The 21,520-nt window shown below is 32.8% G+C and overlaps 1 protein-coding gene across 1 annotated transcript in view; it reads left to right on the top strand.

Annotated features, from left to right (window-relative positions):
• Positions 1-21,520, top strand: part of LOC129232369 (cholinephosphotransferase 1-like) — a 56,971-nt gene that overhangs the window by 15,197 nt on the left and 20,254 nt on the right. The window contains exons 4-6 of the mRNA XM_054866520.1: positions 1,106-1,190; positions 7,019-7,150; positions 20,761-20,919. Of these exons, the coding sequence (XP_054722495.1) occupies positions 1,106-1,190; positions 7,019-7,150; positions 20,761-20,919 (376 nt within the window). The remainder of the gene's footprint in view (positions 1-1,105; positions 1,191-7,018; positions 7,151-20,760; positions 20,920-21,520) is intronic.

Genomic DNA, 21,520 nt, shown 5'->3' with positions numbered 1-21,520 from the left:
GTAAATTAATTTCCTTAAATAAAAACATCTCTGCAATCATAAATAAATATATTGTTTGTATATATATATATATATATGTCACCATGAAAATCTGAAATCTGTAAGTGCAGACATTAGCCGGTGAATATCAATATTCACGTGCCAACTAAATTAGGGAATGACCAAATATTTCCACTGAGTCACGGGTGAAAGTGGACATCCTAATATTTTGATGTTTTAGAGTTACATATGCACTACAGTATGAAATATTTTTTTGCGAGAATGAAAAAAAGGGATATATTCCTTTGAAGGAATGTATTTTCATCCCATGAACTTCAATTCAAATTCTTTTGCTAACTTGCACTGCCTCTGGGGGAACAGATGTGTGCACCAACCTGCAGCAGATGGCAAATCTAGTTTCCTTGGGAGCTAATACCTATTACAACACATTTGAAGTAAATTTTAACATAATCATCTATCATACGTCAGCTCCATTGCAAATCAATATTTTTATAAACTTTAAACTTGTGTTAAAAATGTTTGAATCTCAAACATTGAAAATTGTATGGTGAAAAATTGAATTATACATTATGACGATATTTATTATACAAATACAAAAGTGACGACCAGCAACAGGCTCTGGGCCCAGCTAGACTGGTCCTAGTCAATTTACAATCCCCAGTGAAGATCAATGGCTCTCTTAAAACTATCTACTCCCGTGCTCATGACCACCTCTTTCAGTAAGCTGTTCCAAGGTTCCACTACCCTGCTAAAATAATCATTTTTCCTAACATCCATGTTAGCCTGAGATTTAAATAGCTTAAAACAATGACCCCTTGTCCTGTTTTCAGTGCTAAACTTCAGCCCCGTAACATCTTTCGTTTTAATAAATTTAAACAACTGTATTATGTACCCTCGGTCTCTTCTTTGAAATTTACTTTGTTTCAATTCAAGTTTTCGATATTTATTTCCTTTGCTTCAGTTCGAGCTTTTATTTTCAATTACTTTTAGTATTGAACATAAAATACTGTACGTATTACTATATTATTACTGCTACCGTGTTAAAATTGTTTAAACTTGCTTGTTTACTTTTAGTTTCAATAATTATTTTGATTATTAATTAAAGGTTTGATGTAACAGAAGCTCAGTATACAGTTATGTTAATTCACTTGATATCAGCTTTGTTTGGACCACCCATTTGGGCAACTAGGGTGAGTATGCTAACTTTGAATATACACCTGTCTTTTTTTATTGCACAACTTCATTGATTTCTTGACATATTATGGTTTGTGGTCTTAACTTTTTAAAGGACCAGTATTATCATGGTTTTAAGTTACAGGTGCATAATCAACTGTAAATTGTGAATCATTAGACCTCCAAATAGGGGAGGGTGTGCCACAATGAGACAAAAAACACATATTTTTCATTTTTCGTATATTGATGAGTTCTAAAGCACAGAAACACACTTCATTATATTAAAGGTATCAAATTGTAGTATATTGCATCAAATTTAGCTCATTTAATGTCAGAAAAAATAGTTATAAGACATTAAGTAGGGCTACAATGGGACAGCTGAATAATCACTATTTTTACTTAAAGTTTGTAAAATAAGTACCTTTAGCTAGTTTATTAAAGAAACTTAATTCGGTTCAGAGAAAAGAAAATCAAAGTAAAAGAAAATTAAAGTATTTCATTTTTTTATTTACAACCAGAGTAATAAAAGACTATCCCCTGACTCAGGCCCAGGGTTGCAAAGAAACATATTATGTTTGCTTAAAGCATACTTTAAATGTTTAAAACTTTTTTTTTTCTTACATACAAAACAATTTTAATTACAGTAAGCAAAAGGAAAAAAAATCATTTGGATTTAAAAAACAAGAAAAGAATAAAACAATAAGTGCCAAATATTAATTGATAATTAACTTATATAATTATTTTAAACAAATGTTAATTTTAAAATGCTTTGAAATAAGTATCATGTTTGGTAACCTTATCAACACTTAACTGGTTTCTAGTTTTGTTTCTACAAAGCTGTGTAGTAAAATAAAAAGTTTACTTGTAATAATTAATTAAAATATAAATATTTTTAAATCAAGCCTATTTTTTTATTGTTAAATTTCTTTTTTGTAAACTAAAGCAAGAAGTAGATAAGCATTCTACACTTGCTTACTGCTGCTTGTGCCACAATGAGACGTATCATTGTGGCCCAAACAACAAAGTAAAGATTTTTGCTTTATATCATTAAAATAAACCATGACTTAAAAATAATGTAGCTGAATAATAGAAGATTAAAGTGTCAATAACAACATAAACTACAACACTTATCTTAATTGTTAAAGTTTTTCAAGATTATGATAGATGCAAGAAATTATCCAAATAACTTTCAGTGTGTCCAAACAGTAACTATTTTTTTTTCTACAAAACAAAAGCATAGAACAGCATGGAACTAGGAATTCTAGGAAGCATTTTGGTTATGTTTACTCTTCCTAGGTGGCAGTAGCTGTCAGAATTGTATTTATTTTTAAATTTACAATGTGTCATTATGGAACACACTCCCCTATATTACTAACCAAAAAAAAAAAAAAAAATTGAGCACAGAACTAAAAAAAAGAGAGAGAGAGAGATTTGTAGGAGTTTGAGAATTATTCTAATTTTCCTAAAGCATCTATTTTTTAAAAAAATGGCCTCATGTGTTAAGTTGATATAATAGTCCTAAAATATTACCATGTTACGCAACATTAGCCAACATGCTCGGTGTTCACCAGTTTTTTAATAACCCTTTTCTAGCATGTTAGAAAAATATACTTAATTCAACATTTTAATTGTATGTTTAACTTTAAAAATAATACAAGTTCTAAAACTTATCTTATTAGTGTTAATAAACTCAGCCTTTCATCCTTTCAGTAGATTGATAAAATGAGTACCAAGAATGCTTGGAAACTAAACAGTTGGGTTCCGCATTTGGCTGATTACCTTTCCAGAACATGTGCCTTGTAACACAGAGCCCTTGGTCATGAAGACAGAGATGGGCACAGTAGGCTGTGAGGCCACCCAGTTTTAACATTAACCAACAGTTTAATTTCGTTAAAATGTAAATTAATGATAAAAATATAATGGATTATGTACGAGGGCAAATCAAAAAGTCTTTGCGCCTATTTTTTATTTGCCAGAAAAAGATACCTACAGGTATTTACAAATATACGTAGTAAACTACTCTTTGACCATCGATTACATGGAAAGGCTAATGTCCGGTTTATAGGCGGAAATGGACGTATCTATTAGTTTATTGGGTTGTTAAATGGTTTGTTTCAGATGTGCACTTTTGCCTCTCTATTATTTAGCCTTAGTTTTGTAAAAATGAAAATTTGCTCACAGCAACATTTTTTAAATCTAAAGTATATTCGATCTATATTCTCACGGCAAAAACTAATTGATTTATTTATTTACAACAAAGTTTTGAGCTTACCATTTTGCTTTTACGTTCCTGGACGAAATTAAAATATTTTATTGAGCAATCATGATTGCTTATTGCTTTCATTTCTTATTGCGGGCTCCTCACGCTGCTGCTCCTATAGCGAAAGCCGTCTCCAGGTTGCATCCATGTCCTACACACACGCGCATACATACACAACTACACACACACAAACACATACATACAGACACTTACACGTATACACACACAAAAACCTACACACACAAAACTACCCACACTTTCATGCCGGCACACAGACACAAACACACATGCCTACACACACATACCCCATACACACAAACACACATATCCCCCCCCCCCCACACACACACTCGTGATTGCGAAAAACATAATTTGAATTCAAGATGTCAAAATTCAAATTAATTTTTTATTTTTTTCTTTTTGGTGTTTCCATGGAAACTTTTTGTTTCCCCTTATTTCATTTTTGAGAATGCAATAAATGAATAAGGCACTGGTGACATTATAAAACCCGTGCACCAAAATCCCATCTTTATTTTCCCTTCTTCCCTGCTAGATCCATTCAGATGGAATCATATTTACTTGGCAGATTGCCAAATTACATACAATCCAGGGTCAAACAGTATGTCACTTACACTATTTCTCCACATAGTCACCACACGGGTTCAGACATTTGTCCCATTGTGGGACTAAGTTAGAGCTCCCCCTGTGGCAGAACTCTTCTGACTGCCTGTGGAACCATGCATCGTGGGATCACGTGATAGCCACAAAATGTCTATTTGAGAAATATTCTCACCAATTCATTTTAAAAGCTTAGTGTAAACTAAGTGTAAATGTTTTTACTCACTTGTATTTCTTGAATAATGAAAAAGCAGTTAATCTTGTCCCTTAAAGGACGCTTGGTTCAATTCGCCTACAAATCGCGTATCGGAAAATCAACGTGTAAACATCGGAACAACTTTGAACGATGTGTTCGTCAGGAAGGAGGATGTGACGTCAGAGCACGAACGGATGTGTGATGTAATTTCCCGATGACTCCGCGGCAAATCGAATGTTCTGGAAAGATCCAGATTGGCTCTTACGTTAACATATCCAGAGTGACGTGCAGTGTGTGCGGGGTAGGATATAAGCAGACGGAATGAGATGGAAGTCACTCTTCTGCTCGCGTTTCTCATTTTCGACTGACGATAGTCGTATTTTTGAGAGGATCGTTCGCTGTTGAAGCAACGTCCTGCACTCAGGAGATGGCTGTTAGGATTTCGCCATGAGAGTTAGAGACTTAAAATTTTTTGAAACATTTTAGAATAATTCTTTTTAGGGTGTCAAATATTTTTTTGGAAAGATGTTCTTTTGGAACATGAAGATTGATTTGAGTATTGTTGAAATCCCTCATACTTGTTTTACCATTTACTGAAGTTGGATTTTATTTACAGTTGTTAATTATTAGATTTATAAATAAACTGATTTAGCCTTTCAATTTGAGTTCTGACATTTCATTCACTTGATAGCTACAGAAATGTGAAATAGAAAGGCATCTGCTAAACTTATGGTGTTTACCTTCCTTACCAGAAGTAGACACAAAGTGTTAGGTCAACAACGCATTCTTGGCTTCTTCGTCACATGTGAATTTCTGTCCTGCCAGAAACTTCTTCATTGGAGTGAAAATCACTAGGACAAGGTCTCAACTGTAGGTGCGTTTCCCTGTGAATTGCAACGGGTCCTTTGCTACGTACAAAACGAATAACACTTCGCTGCTCATAAGCTGTGGAAGTCTGAAGAAGAACCATCATCTTTAATGACTGATAAAATGACTGATAGCATCTCAGCTCTTCTGAGCAAAAAGCAAATATGGCTGGTACGGTTTAAGGAACTGTCACTGCGAGGAACATATATGTTTGCTTTGTATTCATAGCCGTATTTTGGCTATAAAAAATAGGCGCAAAGACTTTTTGATTTGACCTCATATAATTTTGTAAAAAAAAATAATTAAAGCAAAATAAAGTCAAAATTGAAATGTTTTAAAAATGCACAAGAAGTATAGCTAAGCTATTCAATAGATAAACTCATCACTATGACATAAATCTAATCTAATTTATATTGAGGAAATAAAATATTTTTTTTCAATAAGGCATAGTTGAATAACAGTGTATTATTATTTAATATCTGTTTGGCTATTCTTAATATGGAATGATATGGCAACTGAAAAAAAAGGCTGCATTTATTCCCCTCAAAAGGAACTTATGACCTTGATAGAGGAAAAAAACACTGTAGAAAGTAAAGAGAAAAAAAATAATTTGAATTTTGACATCTTGAATTCAAATTATGTTTTTCGCAATCACGAGTGTGTGTATGTAGACGTGTGTGTTTATGTGTGGGGGTATGTGTGTTTGTGTGTAGGGGGTATGTGTATGTGTGTGTAGGCATGTGTGTTTGCGTCTGTGTGCTGGCATAAGTGTGTGGGTAGTTGTGTGTATGAATGTATGTGTGTGTGGGGGGGGTATGTGTATATGTGTTTAGGCATATGTGTTTGTGTCTGTATGTGGGCATGAATGTGTGGGTAGTTCTAGTTGTGTGTATGTGTGTCTGTATGTTTTTGTGTGTGTGTATGTGTTTGTGCATGTGTGGGTAGGCGTATGTATGTGTGTGTGTGTGTAGTTGTGTATGTATGCGCGTGTGTGTAGGACATGGATACAACCTGGAGACGGCTTTCGCTAGAGGAGCAGCTTCGTGAGGAGCCGGTCGACGGTGGTGCTGCAGAGGGTGCTGGTGGGAAAATAAAATGATAGGAACGCCAAAAACAGTCAAATGAAAGCAATAAGCAATCGTGATTGCTCAAAAAAAAAAAAAAACTACAAAAGAAAACCCATATTATACAGCGTGCCAGAAAATTAGAATCTTCCCTGTATGTTGGTCCACCTCACTTATTTTTGGCATGCCGGCTAATGTGGGGTAGTTATTTTACTTTGAATTTCTGAAATAAAAGCACAAGCTCCAAATTTGAAATATTGTGTCTCAGCAACATTGCACGTTGTTAGGATGTACCAGACCGACGTTATGGCCCCACTGCACCCCTTGGCACCGACAACCTGTAGATCAGAATCAACCAGAATGCATGATGTATGTAGGAAGGTGTTTTAAGTTACTGATTTTTCATTTAAATTTTTTTTGATGAATTTTTAGTATGTTTATTTTTAAATAAAAGTGCATGTTCATTTCTGCTACTTTATTATCAAAGGAGAATATTATTGTTATTAGTTTTTTTTTCTTCAGCTGATTCATATTTATTTTTTAAAATCTCCCTTCATGTATTGTACTTTATTTTTGAAATTCAAGTAAGTCACTTGAAATTTTGAATGGTCCTGCAACAATCCAAAGGCCAAAGACTGATTGACAATACATAGTAAATGATCTTCAGAAGAATTATTTTTCTCTTTGTAATTTTATTTATAATTATTACAGCATGTGTATCATTGCATGATTTTGATTTGTTAAACATAAAAATTGTATTAGTTTCTATTATTTTATTTTATTATTTTTTTATGTTTGCATGATTTTTCTTTGATGTGAACATTTTTGTTTCTCATTTAGATAGCTTCAGTGTACATAGAAGTAAAATTACTTCCCGTGTTTGTTGGAATAGTGGCAGCTTCTTTTGCATTTTATTCTAATATCACATCTATATTTACTGGAGGGGCAGGGAAAAACGGATCCACAATTGCAGTAAGTGAATGCCTCTCATCGTGTTGCCTTTCAGTTGTTTAGGGTATCTGCACACCTTGAAAGTCATTAAAGTTCATGATTTTCAACAACAAATGCTCAAAAAACATGGAAACTGAAAATTAGTCGCAGATTTTCAATTCTAGGACATGCTAAAAATTGGTAGGAACTAGGTTTTACTTATCAGTCGTAAAGTTATGCATTTTAGCTTTTTTTTTTAACTCTGTTATGCGTAAAGTAAAAAATTTTAAGTATTTCAAAATCCGATTGCATCACTTTCTATAAAATTTGCTTGATTTTGTTTTCTAAGTGATTCTATCGCATGGATAACATTAATTTTGTGATTACCAATATTTTTTATCCCTTCTTTTATTTTAACTTGTGCCCTGGTCATTTTTCCATATACACTTTCTTTTTTGTTTTCCTTTTGCATCTGATTTGATTCAAGCTAATACCACTTGCAACAATTATCATTAGTTATGTTCAGCCGTGTTTATCTTACATTTTTGATAATTTTAAAAAAGAATATTGTCTTAAAAAGTTGACTAATGATAATATTGTAGTAGTAGAATATGAAAATCAAATCATTTTGAGTTAATTGTTTTTTAGTTATAATCGTAGTTCAGCTCATTACTTTTTGCTTTAATTTGAATTTTTTGAAACATATTTTCTGAGGCACTTGCAATTTAATTTTCACAAAGCACAAGTTTAGACATTTCTTTTTAAAAATGTTTTTTTTTCCTCCTGAAAACATTGCATCCCGTGAGGCATGGAAAGCTACTTGCAGAAATCATGGAAAGTCATGGATTTGAAAACTTTAGCAAATACCTTGGATGTTGCACTGATGCAGTTGAAAAAGATTGAGAACTGCACGCTCTGTTTCAACACATGAACACTCACAGACAAAAACATAAAGTAGTAAATTGTCCTAAAATTTCATGAGCTATTATTGATTTGGAAACTTCAAGTCACTAAATTAGTGTTTTTATAATATTGATTGCAACATCATGTGTAGGGGTGCATCAAATCATATTTTCCCTGTGTGCATACATAGCAGAATGTAATGTGGGCGTGTCTGTCCTGGCTAACAGTTGGTGCAAATTAGTGATGTGCCCGGATCGTTAAAAAAGTAGATCCGCGGATACGGATCTCAAAATGTTTTTGCCCAATTCAACTATTTAAGTGTAAAATTTATTACGGAAGATATTCTCGTTACTGTTTCTTCAAAAAATGTCTTCTACGGCGAAAATATAATCAAGACTATGATTTACTCTTCGAAGAAATCTCCGTTAAAATTGATGGAGATTTGGAAGGAACGGGTCAGCGCAGCATTAATGCTTAAATAGAATGAAAAAATTATTTCTATCTTGCTTGGTAGATGTAGGATACAGGAGCAAGAATGTAAAGCTGCTACTGAATAGGCTAGAAATAATTTTTCGCATTTTATTTCTGCATAAATGCAGCGCTGACACAATCCACCCAAATTACTCCGACTGACGAAATAACAGAGCCGGGAACACCTTTACAAACAGTAAATAGAGACTTTTGTCTCACTTTTTTTGAAGGATGCCGGGAAAAACCAAAATGAAGACCCTGAAATGATCCATTCAAGATCCGCCAAAAAAGTAACGGATACGGATACAGATCTTTTTTTTTCCTTGGATATCCGCGGATACGGATATCCGGAACATCACTAGTGTAAATGTTGTCACATGCGCAGTAATCACACTGGGTCAGAGTGAATTAACAGACGTTTGGGCACTGAATGTGTGGAAGTTTTTTTTTTTTTTTTTGGATCAGAAGTAATATGTTTAAAATGTAAGATGAATTAGTGTATTGAGAAATAAAAAATTCCTATTATTTTCATATTTTTGTCAATTGGTTTTAAATGTCAATCATAAACAAACACAGTGTTAATGCTTGACAATAAGTAGTTTTTGTTCTGAAATTTAAAGCACATATATCTTGAATTGTCCTTTATGCTTGTGTTGTTGTTTTAACTAAAATCTTTGATGTCTAAGGTTTTATCAAGTCCTTGGGGCTAACAATTTTCAAGAAGTCATTACTAATCTTATGCTTGTATTACTCCTAAGCTGCACTTCAAGCTGTAGTGCAGCATTCGTGCTTTTTCTTTGTCTTGAATATCCAGGATTTCATAGTTCAGTATTAAAATGTCATCTTGTGACCATATAAACTCCTCATGGTATTCGAAACAGTAATAAGTGATTGAATATTTATGTTATGTAATGTTCTCTTCCTAGCTTCCATTTCAACTAGAAAAAGAGCCTGCGGATAATATTTTACCATATTATAAAAATCCTGTTATGGTTTTGCAGCAGCCAATAAAATCAATGAAAAACTCTGACATACAGTGGCTCCCAAAAGTGTTCGTACACCTACGACTTTCAATGAAATAGGCCCTTATCCATTGGTTAGAATTAATATTTCGGAATAGGTATTTAATTATAAGATTTACGATAGATTTTCAACAAAACTACACGAAAATTTTTAATAAAACTTTAAAACATAATTTTTAAAAAATCAAAAACCGAAAATTGCCGGAAATTTTATGTCGCAAAAGTCTTCGTACACTTTGAAAAAATGTCAAAAAATTAGTAAATAATCTAACTTTTTACAAAGTTATTATTTAGTAGAATATCATGCAGTATCAACAACAGCTTTTAAACGTCTGGGAATAGATTTCATTGTTTTTTTCTTTCTTTTTTTGTGCAATTTCTGAGTAAGTGTTCAGTCGCACTTCGAGTCTTACTGTTTCGAGTTCGCTTTTCGTTTCAATGGTGTATTTTCGTAATCTAGCTACCAGATATCTCCAAATATGTTCCATTAAGTTCAAATCTGGCGATTGAGGAGATATTTCTAAACTTAAGGACAATTTTGGAGGCACCAAACGCAAACGTGTGCTTCTTATCGTTATCTTGATAAAAAACAAAGTTGTTTCCGATTACCAAATTTTGCGTTAATAGTCTAAAATTGTTTTTTAAAAATATTTAAAGGAACAGCATAATTCATTATTCATCAAAAAATTCCAAATTTCCAAGTCCTGATGCTGTAATGCACCCTCACACTAGAACACCTTCACCGTCCTGATTAACTGATCCAACTAAGTTCTTAAGATTAAATTCCTCATTTTTTCTTCTATTTACAATTACACAACAATTTAACCCAAAATGTTGAATATATTTTCATCTATAAGTAAGACGTTGTTCCAAAACGTTTTGAGCTTATTTATCATTGGATATTACGACGGAAATCGTAAGCTTACTGTTTTTCGCACGAACGAAAAAATTTCTACGGGAAGAGATCCCATTTGATCCAGCTAATCAGAGAACTTGGCGAACAATTTTAGGTGAAAATTAAACGTAAAATGTTTCATTCAATTCTGCAGAAACTTCTTCAGCGCTCAAATGTGTATTTTTCATAAGTTTTTTAACTGTAAACCTCCGATCACCCATTGTTAACTTTGCCAGTTGACCTTTTCTTACCTTGTTTCCGATTCGATTCTTGTCTGTAAAGCATTTTGTCAAGCACTTCACTATAGAATGGTATAAATTACCTAATTTAGAGACATTTTAAACCAATTTATGGCTACTGTGAGGCAAAAAAATCAAATTTCGAATCGTGTTTGTTGTTTTTTACGAATACCGGCCATTTAAAAATAATAAGTAGTATATTAGGAAATAAATAAACATAAAATTAATGTTAAATGACTTTACAGTGTCAACACAGTACAAAAATAACAAAAAAACGACATGTGATAATTTTAATCATGAATTTATTCGAAAATATTTCAGTGTACGATGACTTTTGTGGCGTATTTTTTCTCTTTCTCTTCGTTTTTTGACAAATTTCAAAAATAAAATCTGGCAATATTTTGAAAAAAACTACTGAGTTTTATTCAGAATGGCATAGGAATGGTGTGAAAAAAAATTGGACTTCATATTCGAATTCAGTTTTGCGTTATTTTGGTTTTACTACAAAATTTCAAGGTATACGAACACTTTTGGGAGCCACTGTACATAAGTAGAGCTGAATTTCATGATGGACGCTTAAATTTTCAGGCAAAGGCTGAAAAGAATAAAATGTAACAGTTTGCAGTATGTCAAAATACGTCTGGGGCATCACTGTTATATAAATGTATTGCGTAATATTTTTTGCATTTATTCAATAACATCATTATAAGTTCAAGTAGGCAGCCATTGATGAGGAATATTTTGAGACTTGAAATTTTAGCTCAATTGGCAGCTTTTGGACACTTTCCCTTTCATTCTGGCAAGATTGGCAGTGCCAAAAAAATTCAGTGCCTAGCCCAGAAATACTATTATTAGCATGCTATTTTACCTCAAATGCTAGACTGCAATGATGTAGTTAGTGTGTAGTAAATGAGAGCAGTGGTGTAGCAAGAGGGATAGGATGGTCACCCCCCCCCCCCTAATGAAACTCAAATTTTATATATGAACACATATGAAAGGGCCTAAAAAAGGGCCACTTTTTGGCCTTTAATTTCGAAAAATTTCGTATGTTCAACCCCCATGAAAAATTTCTTGCTAGACCACTGAATGAAAGTGCTGAGTACATGTGCAAGATTAAAGAATTCAAATATAGGAGTTCCGAGATCCTTTAGTGAGACGACCAATATTTTTGTGCTTCGCACTTGGTTCTATTTCAAGCAAGATCATGTTCATACATTTCAAAAACTAGTTACATAACTGTTAATGTTTTTCATGAAGAAACTAATGCACTATTGAGATTTTAGTAACTTTAATGTTTGAAATGAAATCCTGGAAGTTCGTGAGCTTAATTATTTTGCTTTCTAATACCTGACATATTTTTTCCTTTATCTCTAACTCAGAACAGCAAATGCTCTGCTGCATTTTACAGGAAAAAAACCATGTCAAATTCATCAATGTTTTTAAAAGCCATAAGCGTAACCATAAATTTTTAGTGTATGTACCACCAGTAATCTTTAAACACATTTCAGAAGCTAAAAGACAATCTGAAACAGCTTTATCTGTTGTTAAAATTGTTCCTGAGATTGCAAAATAGACCTTTCACTATAGAGGTAGACAATTTCCAAAATACACGATCACAAAAATAAACACTTCCCAATAGTAAGTTATAAACTTTGCACAGTATCAATGATTAAAAAAATAACCTCATCGCGGCATTCAATATTACAAAATGAACTTTAGAGAAAAACTAATATAACAAAAAGTAAACAACCTCTACAAAATAAATTTAGCATTGGTTTGCATAAAACCAATTTTGCTAGATTCCTGAATTCCTTTATTACATCACTAGTGGTACCTGGCACGGCTTTCCCTGTTGTAGAAAATTAAAAGATCTTTTGGTTCGCCTGTATATTTACAAATACTGGATGATGAATTTCTCGCCAATGTGCTATGCTTGCCCATGGAATGATTCCACGTTAACATAATTTGGTAATTTACTTGCCCACGTTGTGATAATTTGCTCAATGAAAAGTTCTTAAAATTGGAATAGAAAAAAACAAAATCGAATTTTTTAAAAATCACGTTGCCCCCCCCCCCCTCCCTCCCATCCATGCTATAAACTAATTCAGTGCCAAATTTCATGAAATCGGCCGAACGGTCTAAGTGCCATGTACGTCTCAGAGATCCTGACATACTTTCATCTTTATTATTAGTAAAGATTCTCCCATATGTGATAGATGCTTTAAAATGGTTTAAAGAAAAAATGTTTAAAGTTTCTTACCAATTTTACCATCCTGTGTATGGGGAGTTAGAAGAGACTTTTTTTCCTTGATAGTAGTTGATACTGTCCTAGTAGCCAATCAAATCAGGAGAGGTATAACGTAGCAGTGCAGAACAGAACTGATAAATAAAGAGCTCTAACATAAAGATATAAATGCAGAAAGTTTGTAAAATATTTTTCTTCAGTCAGCGTTCAACATTCTTTTCATGTGGTCAATACTTCACAAAGAAATTGTTTTCACCTTCTCACAGCCCCAAGATCTACTTTAAAAAATAAACTTTTAAAATTTTCATACTAATTGGTTCAAAACAAATAGAAAAGTGCAAATAAAAAATATTAAAGTCTTAATTTTTATTTTTGAAAAAAATTAGTGTCTCCTGAAGGTACAATACTAAAATTATAGTGTCTTAAATCAGAAGAATAAAGATTTGAATGCTAAATCAATAATCTCACATAAAAACACAATATTTACTGAATTCATCAGCATGTTTAGTAATTTTCTACTATAAAAATTAAATAGCAACACTTTCGGATGGACATGCGTATCATTTTCAGGTTTTTTTTCCTTTAGAAAATGCTGTTTTCATTTGACTGTAAGCAAGCTGTAAATAAGATGGATCTGCCAATGAAATACCCTATTTTCAGTACTGTCATCAACTACCAAGAACTAATACAGTGAAATTCCGTTACAACGAATACCAATACAACGAAATTTCCATTTCAACGAACTATGTTTTCAGTCCCTATGTAACTGACTTTACAGTATTTGAATTCTATTACAATGAAATTCCCGCTACAACAAACAAAATGTGTGGTGGTCCCTTGAAGTTCGTTGTAACAGGATTTCACTACTAATAACTTTATGTACCTTGGTGGCATTTTTTGTTAGTAGTGCCAGAATGGAGGAGGTAAATACTATCAAGAGTTTATTTGTTTACTGGAACATACTTAGTTTGAATAGGTCAGTTCCATCATAACATGTGTGACATTTTTTGATATTTTTCTTTTTAAACTTCTTTTCATTACCTCAGCATAAAAAAAAATCAAGCATTGTTTAATGTTATTTTATTTTACATATTCTTCTTGCATGCACAATGTAATTGTTAATGCTTGCAACGTACTTGACTGTTTGAGATTTCAGTTGTCACACAAGTTACAAGCTTAATAAAATTAGTAATTAATTATAAAAAACTTACAAATAATTATATTGTGCAAGCAACTGTTTTATATATGCAAAATAAGATAATAATTACCAATACTTGATTTTTTTGATCCTGAGCTAATGAAAAAAAAACTTTGAAAAAAAAAATGTGTAAAAATGTCGCTCATGTTTTGGTTGAAACGCTCAAAGCAGAAGTAGGCGCTAAAGAAGTCGGTGACACTAAGCTTAGCAAGTGATGCAGAACAGGATTTTAAAATGCTAGAGGGTTCCGACGCTTGATCGCTGTAGCTTACCAACCCCCGAAGATTGCTTCTCAATCTTATTTAATTCTCAAAGATTTAAATGGTCAATTAGAAAGAAACAGATTAAACTTGTATTTTTTAAATAAATATTTCATATAAAAAACAATAAAATACCAAACCAACTTCATTATAAAATGTTCTTCAAACAATTACAAAGTATAGTATACATATATTACAATGTTTGAAATGATTAATTAAAAATTATATATATTTTTAAAAATCAGAAAAAAAAACCTCGCTTTTCAGATGAGAAGCCATGGTTGAAGAAATGAGCCACTCTCTATCTCCCAATCCTTATTTATCAGTGTTGTCAATCCCAAAACAGAAAATTATTTCACAGATTATAATAAACAGAATGTAAAGAGTGAGCTACAAAAAAAAATCAAGTAATTTAATCAATTATTAAATAATTAGCAGTTGTTTAAAGTGTATGTCCGGTATACCAGACATCAGGTCTGAAGGGGTTAGAAAGAAACAGATTAAACACCCTTTGGAACAAAAAGCACCCTTTCCCCCGTTTCAAAATAACTTGTACCAACTTCCAGAGCAGTAAGGGGTAAGGGGCTCCTCAGCATTGCAAAACTACAGTTTTGTACGTTTGAAAAGTCGATTTCATATTCGTGGTCTCTAGTAATATATTTTGCTCTTTAGTTCGGGGCTTGAATTGAGTTGAGCCTAAGATTTTCCGTTAAAATCAAAACCCTTAAGGTTTGAATAAGAAAGATGAAACAAACGAATCTAAAGGACGCAACTATGGCAACGCCAAATAAAACATCAATAATTTGAATGGGGATGAGATTTTTCGAACTTGATGAAAACGGCTTGTAACTTTTTTCCTTTGGAGATAGAAGCTTAGTTTTTCGACCATATGTCGAGACAGATCTGGAGTAAAAAATGTTGCTTTATCCAATGGTGTCAAAAAGAAAATTGTGGGATGATTCCTTCACTTTTTGCTGATAGATTTAATGAAGAATGTAGTGCTTAAATTTCAGCTAAGCCTAAAAAACATTCGAGCTAAAATGCAAATAACTCCCGCCATAATTGAGTTAGAGCATTGAAACACATTGCATAGAATATGGAAAATTCCACCCTTTCCATTGATACATAATATTTATAAGTGCAAGTAATTTTTCGCCCCTTTAAGAGGCAATTTATGCGAAATTTGAGCTGAAAAAAATTAATTAAAAAAACTAATACAAAATTTTAAAAACAAAACCCCAAGTGCAAATCACCGGGGCTCGAAGAAATTGTGTACAAAATTTCAACACTGTAAGTGCAATGGGGTTTTCTGGGCGCAGGCCCGCTACAGATTTCCTTTCACAATTTCTTTGACCTTACTTTTTTTTAATACAAAGAGAAAACTTCTTGGACCCAATACTGCCGTGCTAAGCACAGATGTGGTATCTGCACATTTTATCAAAATTGAGTTATTGTCACCAGGTGGTCATTAGTAATTTAATTTACCTAAATGTCAAGTTTCTTGGCGATTTGTGAACGCGAAATATTAAAAAAAGTTTTAAGAAAAAGTTGTAACTGCACAGTTTGCGGAGTTTGCTAAGGCAATTTGACCGTAAGTGACAAATGCTAAGCCTTTAAAGTGGTATCTGCGCAGTTACCACTTTTTTCCTTAGTATTTTTTGTAGATACGACTTTTATACCTTAGTAAAGCAGCATATTTCATAATGTAGCAGTTTATTGTAATACAGAATATTAAAATTAGTTTACCGTTTTGAATAGTTGATACAGGTTGATAATAAAAACTAATAAAACTTTGCATAATTGTTAAAGTAAATATTCAGCTTTTTCTATTTAAATGTTTATTTAAAATGCAAATTCTAAAAATGAAATGCATGTAAAATATTCATATCTAATTCTTTCATGCAAAAAAAAAAAACGCATTTCATTCTACTGCCAGTAATATTTTTATTTAAGTATCGTCTGCTGTCAAAATTATCTTCATGCTCGCTAAAAATGAATCTAGAAAATAAAACATTATAAAAAGCACATTCTTTGAACATAAAAAACAGAAAAGTGTTATGGATTACAGTTTTAACTGTCCGGAGTTTTGAAAATGGTATCTTTCAGAAGGTAGATTCTGTGAGATTTGTATTAACGAAATGAAGCGAAACAGCCAAGTCCAATGAAAGCAGATGTTTTCAGTATTATTTAATGATACATTGAGCACGTTTTGCTAAGCTATTTTTGTCGTATCTGTGCAGATACCCCTAAAAATGCCTAGTAATTGTCACTTACGGTGAAAATAGCTTAGTATATGAAAAGGTTTTGAAAAGAAAATTTGGCGTAAGTACATTTATTAATTTTAAATTAAGATTTTTACAAAAATTCTCTCTCACGGTTTTTAGATAAGTTATTTACGAAACAACTACCGCAAGTTGAGCATTTAGTTAAGTCACAAATCAAAGAAACGAGCTGTAAAACTTTGATCATCAATTTCTCATTTTGAGCTCTACTGCAGATACCACATCTGTGCTTAGCACGGCAGAATACTGGTGGTACATCCAGTTCCGCGACATATCAAATTTTGAAATTCTACTGAAAGTAAAATGCAGCAGGGTTGCATTTGTTGTCTGGCCCTTTCGATCTGGCCCTCATCTCTCTCTTGCGTCCAGCTACCGGGCATGCCTGCAGAGCTACGCCTGGTCCCCATTACTATCGCTTTCCTGGTGAGCCTGATGCTCTGCTACGGCTACCTAACGTCCATCTTGTCTGGCGGAAGCGGGAAGAACGGATCTTCCGTGGCAGTGAGTCCTTCCTCCTTATGTTTCCCCGATCCCTTCCTTTCCCTGTAACCTTGAAAAACACTCCAATATGCATGTTGTAGAGTTGACAGTGCTTTTTCATTAATGTCACACCCATGGGCGCCCATATGCAAAGTTGCAAGGGGGGCTCAAATATTTCCCCAGTGGTTTAGCTGAATATTTCAGGACAGATTAGAGTCATTAAAATTTGACGTTTTTAATAACTAATTCATTAATGGCTGGAGAAGAAATGTTTTTACATTTTTGCAAAGAAAAAAGTACTAAAAGCAAGAAAGTTCTAATTTCAAAGGGGGGGGGCTCGAGCCCCCCCTTGCCCCCCCTATATGGGCGCCCTTGGTCACACCTATATAAACTGTTGAATGCCTTCGCACATTTTGGGTGCATTCGCCAACCTCGACTGGTTAACCGTAGAGGTGCGACTTCGATGGCAAAACATCGATGTTAGAAATTAAAACATTGATGGTATTGAACATCGATCAAAAAACATCGATCTTTTTTTATTAATGTATAACATACAATTTTGAATATACTACACTCATTTAAGCAATACAAAAGACTACGTACCAGACGAATATATTGATAATACTGAACCTCAAATCAGGAATATAATTTAATAAGAATAATTTCGCAACATCTTGGTATTATAGTAGGACTAAAATTAATAATAAGACAAGCACCGATTAATACCAACTAGTTATAGTAATAAGGAAATATTTTTAAACTGAATGAAACTAAATGTAAATTTACATCAAAAAAGAATCTAAGAAAAAATGTATCATAGCACTTACTGTCAGTTGAATGATGAGAAAAAGTTGTGCTAATTATTTGAAAAATACAAAATTAATTCTAACAATTATTTTTAAGAGGAAGAAATATGTGTTGTACTGCTAGTTAATAATTAAACACAAATTGTAAGTAATAGAGTGACGACTTATTGGGGGAAATCGATAAGTTACCCCGAATATTGGTGTTGACACTTTGGAGAAAAAGAAGTTTGTTTACTTTGTTCCACAGAAGCGCATTTCTCTTTTCGCAGACTATCCAACCAGTCAGAAAAACATATCTTTCCAATGGAACAGGAGTTGCTATCACTATCAAATACTTTAAAGCAATTTTTACCAGCTCTGAATTTTTAAAGTTATAATTTTCACCGTAGTAACGTATAGGATTTTCCTTTAGTTTAATTACTGGAGCCTTGAAATAGACTGCATTTTCTGGCACCAGACTACCAGTGTCAGGTACTTCCAATAGCTTTGACCTCTTCCTCACTCTCTAGTTAATCTTCTACTATCTTGTAGTGATCTTCCCAAAAATCATCCTCGACACAGAAAAATTGATCTTATAAAATGATGCAAAAAATTATTATTATTATTATTGGCAACTACATAAGTAAATTTTATTACCTGGAGAGAAAATTGGAGCAAATTTCATGATCATTTTCCATTGAAATTCAAAAACATCAACATCGAAACCAAAACATTGATGGTCCAAAAACATCAAAAGTAAAACATCAACATCGATGTTGCACCCCTAGTCAACCGGTGACAAGGTTCTATGAGATCTACCTGTTAACTGGTTGTTACTGATGTCGTTCTGTCGGCCTCACTGGTTGATCTACCGGCCGACTGCAAGTTAAGCTGATTGATTGAACCGCTTGACATTTTTGACTAATTATAAGTATTTTTGACCTGCGTGTTATTCATCTGCGCCATGTCTGTGCAGGTAACCTGCGATCAACTGAAGGCGTTCGATGAAACATTGGTTGGTGAGCAACCGGTTAGTAACCCATTTTTTCTCCAGCAATTAATAAGTTATTAAAAATGTCAAATTTTAATAACTCTAATCTACTGAAATCAGTTTCTACAGGGAAAATATCCTGCTAAACCATGGAGAAAATATTTGAGCTTCCCCCCCCCCCCTATAATTTTGCATATGGGCGCCCTTGGTGGTAACTGCATTTATTAATTTTAAGTAAAGAATTTTTTAAAAAACATTCACTCACCAAGGTTAGACCAATTATTTACGAAACGACTACGGTAAGTTGAACAGTAAGTTAAGCCACAAATCAAAGAAATAAGTTATTGCGAAATTCATGAATTTCGCATTTAGAACTCCGCTGCAGATACTTAATTAGTGCTTAGTACGGCACCATAACCATCACCATCTACACATTTTCAGGAAAGGTATAAAATACCGAAGAAAGCGCAGTGAAACGATAAATCAAACTTAAAACATGTATAAGGAAAAAAAAAAACTGAGAAGATGAAACGAGCATCTAATGTCTAGCCAGAAACTAAGTTCTATTGATGCTGAGTTTTGTAAAACATGCACTTGAATCAAGGGGAAGGAAAAAAAACAAATTATAATATTGTAGTGCAAAAAGCATACATGGTGTTGTCGTACTCTTAATGGAAAAGTACTATTAACTGATGTAAGTATATATCATTGCATGCTGTTGCTTATCCTAATTTATTGAACAAATTTCAGATTTATTTGGCATTATACTGTTCAGTCTTAAATCTGTAAGTCTGAACATTTAATAAATCAATGTGTCTACTTTTATAATTACGGGAATACCTTACTTATTGGGCTTTCACTTCATACTGACCCCAATGTATTACTGTTAGAAATTTGAACTTTGGTTGTGATTCAGTGCTAGATGGTTTTGAATTTTTTTTTCCAAAATATTAAGCGAAAATAATAAGAAAACAGTGGAAAGATTCTGTATCATTGCATTTACGATTTTCACAACTTTAGCTTTAACTTATTGGAAAAAGTTTGCATGAGATTATACGTTATTTGGATGATATGTCTTTTAGTATTCAAAAGTACAAGTCAATATAAACATAGTGAGAAGTAAAACAATTCATATCAGGAACAAATTGCAGTGAAATGGGCAAATGTATGTCGTGGTGTTTCAAACAGTCTTTTAGAGCAACTTTGAAAAAACAAAATTGATTCAGGAATGAGACAAATTTTTCCTATCATTTGTCGTATTCATTTCCAAATTTTCATTTCTGGCGTTTCATCCACTTTTGCTTCATATGTGCAGTCTTGCATAATATAGACGAACGCGCGAACGGCGTTCACAGAAATTTTTTGGCTCTGCAGAAATTTTTTTTCAAACTGCTAACGTTGATTAAATTTTTTTTTCTTTTTTTTAAAGGGAATTTTTAAGAAAATCCCAGAGTTTATTTCTGTTAAAGCCTTTTAAAGCACATGTGTAAAAAAAATAATGGTTTTGGCAGTTTTCTTCAGTTGGTGAAAAATAAGCAAACTATGTTATTGTAAAAAAAAAAATTAAAAGATTTAAAGCACTTTTTTTTTTGTCTCTTTCATAGTTGAATATAAATTTAATTTTTTATTCAAGGGTGAGTTAGGCAAAATAATTATTTGCAGAAAATTTTCCAGTTAGGATTTGTGTTCGCAGAAAGCTTTTCATTTTATCTAAGTCTGCATATGTGGCTAACTTTTTTCTGCAAAAATTACCTATTTCAAGTTAAGCTAAACGTACTTCATGTGTGCGTATGAAAAATGATTTCAACTGTTCCAAAAGTAATACATTAAACAAGTTTTTTTAGCTGAAAACTTGTGTGACATTTATTATTGATGTCCTAGGGTTCGAGCATCTTTTCTCCAATCATCCCCCTGGCCCTGGTGGTGGTGCCAGCCTTTGTCATCTATCAGAAGTCTGTGTCCAACATCTACGAGCACCACCCCTGCCTCTATATCTTAGCATTTGGAATGGTGGCTTCCAAGGTCACCAATAAATTGGTGGTGAGTAGTTTTTGCTTGAAAAATCTTGCATCAAGTTACTGCAAAAGCACTTATTTTCGCAAAAATGAAGATATTGGTGAATTGGTGTGCTGAAAATGTCGTAACTTTTTAATGAGCGTAACCAAAGTTAGAAAGAAAAAGATTTCGTGAGGCTTAAATTTTCACAATTACAATGAGTTCGCGAAAACTAAAGCCTTCCAAGAAATAAAGGCTTTCACAGTAATTGCTTTTCGGTTATAAATGTGTTTTTATTTCTTTTCTTTTTTTCAATTCATATTCTGTGTTCCTTTTTTTTTTTCACTAGAAGAGTCATAATATTCTGATGAGCTATTAAAACCTTAAAAGGTAAACAAAACATAAAAGAAGTTGGAAAATAAAATGAAATGATTTAAAAAAAAAAAAAAACAGATTTTTAAAGGAAACAATTGAAATATAATTTTTTTTAATAAATTTCTCTTTGTGTTTAGGATTTTTAAGAGAAAGATAAAAAATATTGAAAATTTATTTTTATTGTGTTAATGCAGCTGAAAAAGAAAAAAAAAATGCTGATAAAAGCATGGTATATAGTTCTATATGTATGAGACATATAGAAGTATACATA

The sequence above is a fragment of the Uloborus diversus genome, unplaced genomic scaffold (genome assembly GCF_026930045.1).
Source record: "Uloborus diversus isolate 005 unplaced genomic scaffold, Udiv.v.3.1 scaffold_12, whole genome shotgun sequence".
NCBI lineage: Eukaryota > Metazoa > Arthropoda > Arachnida > Araneae > Uloboridae > Uloborus > Uloborus diversus.
The sequence above is the reverse complement of the archived record's forward strand: the minus strand, read 5'-3'. Positions and strand labels throughout refer to the sequence as shown.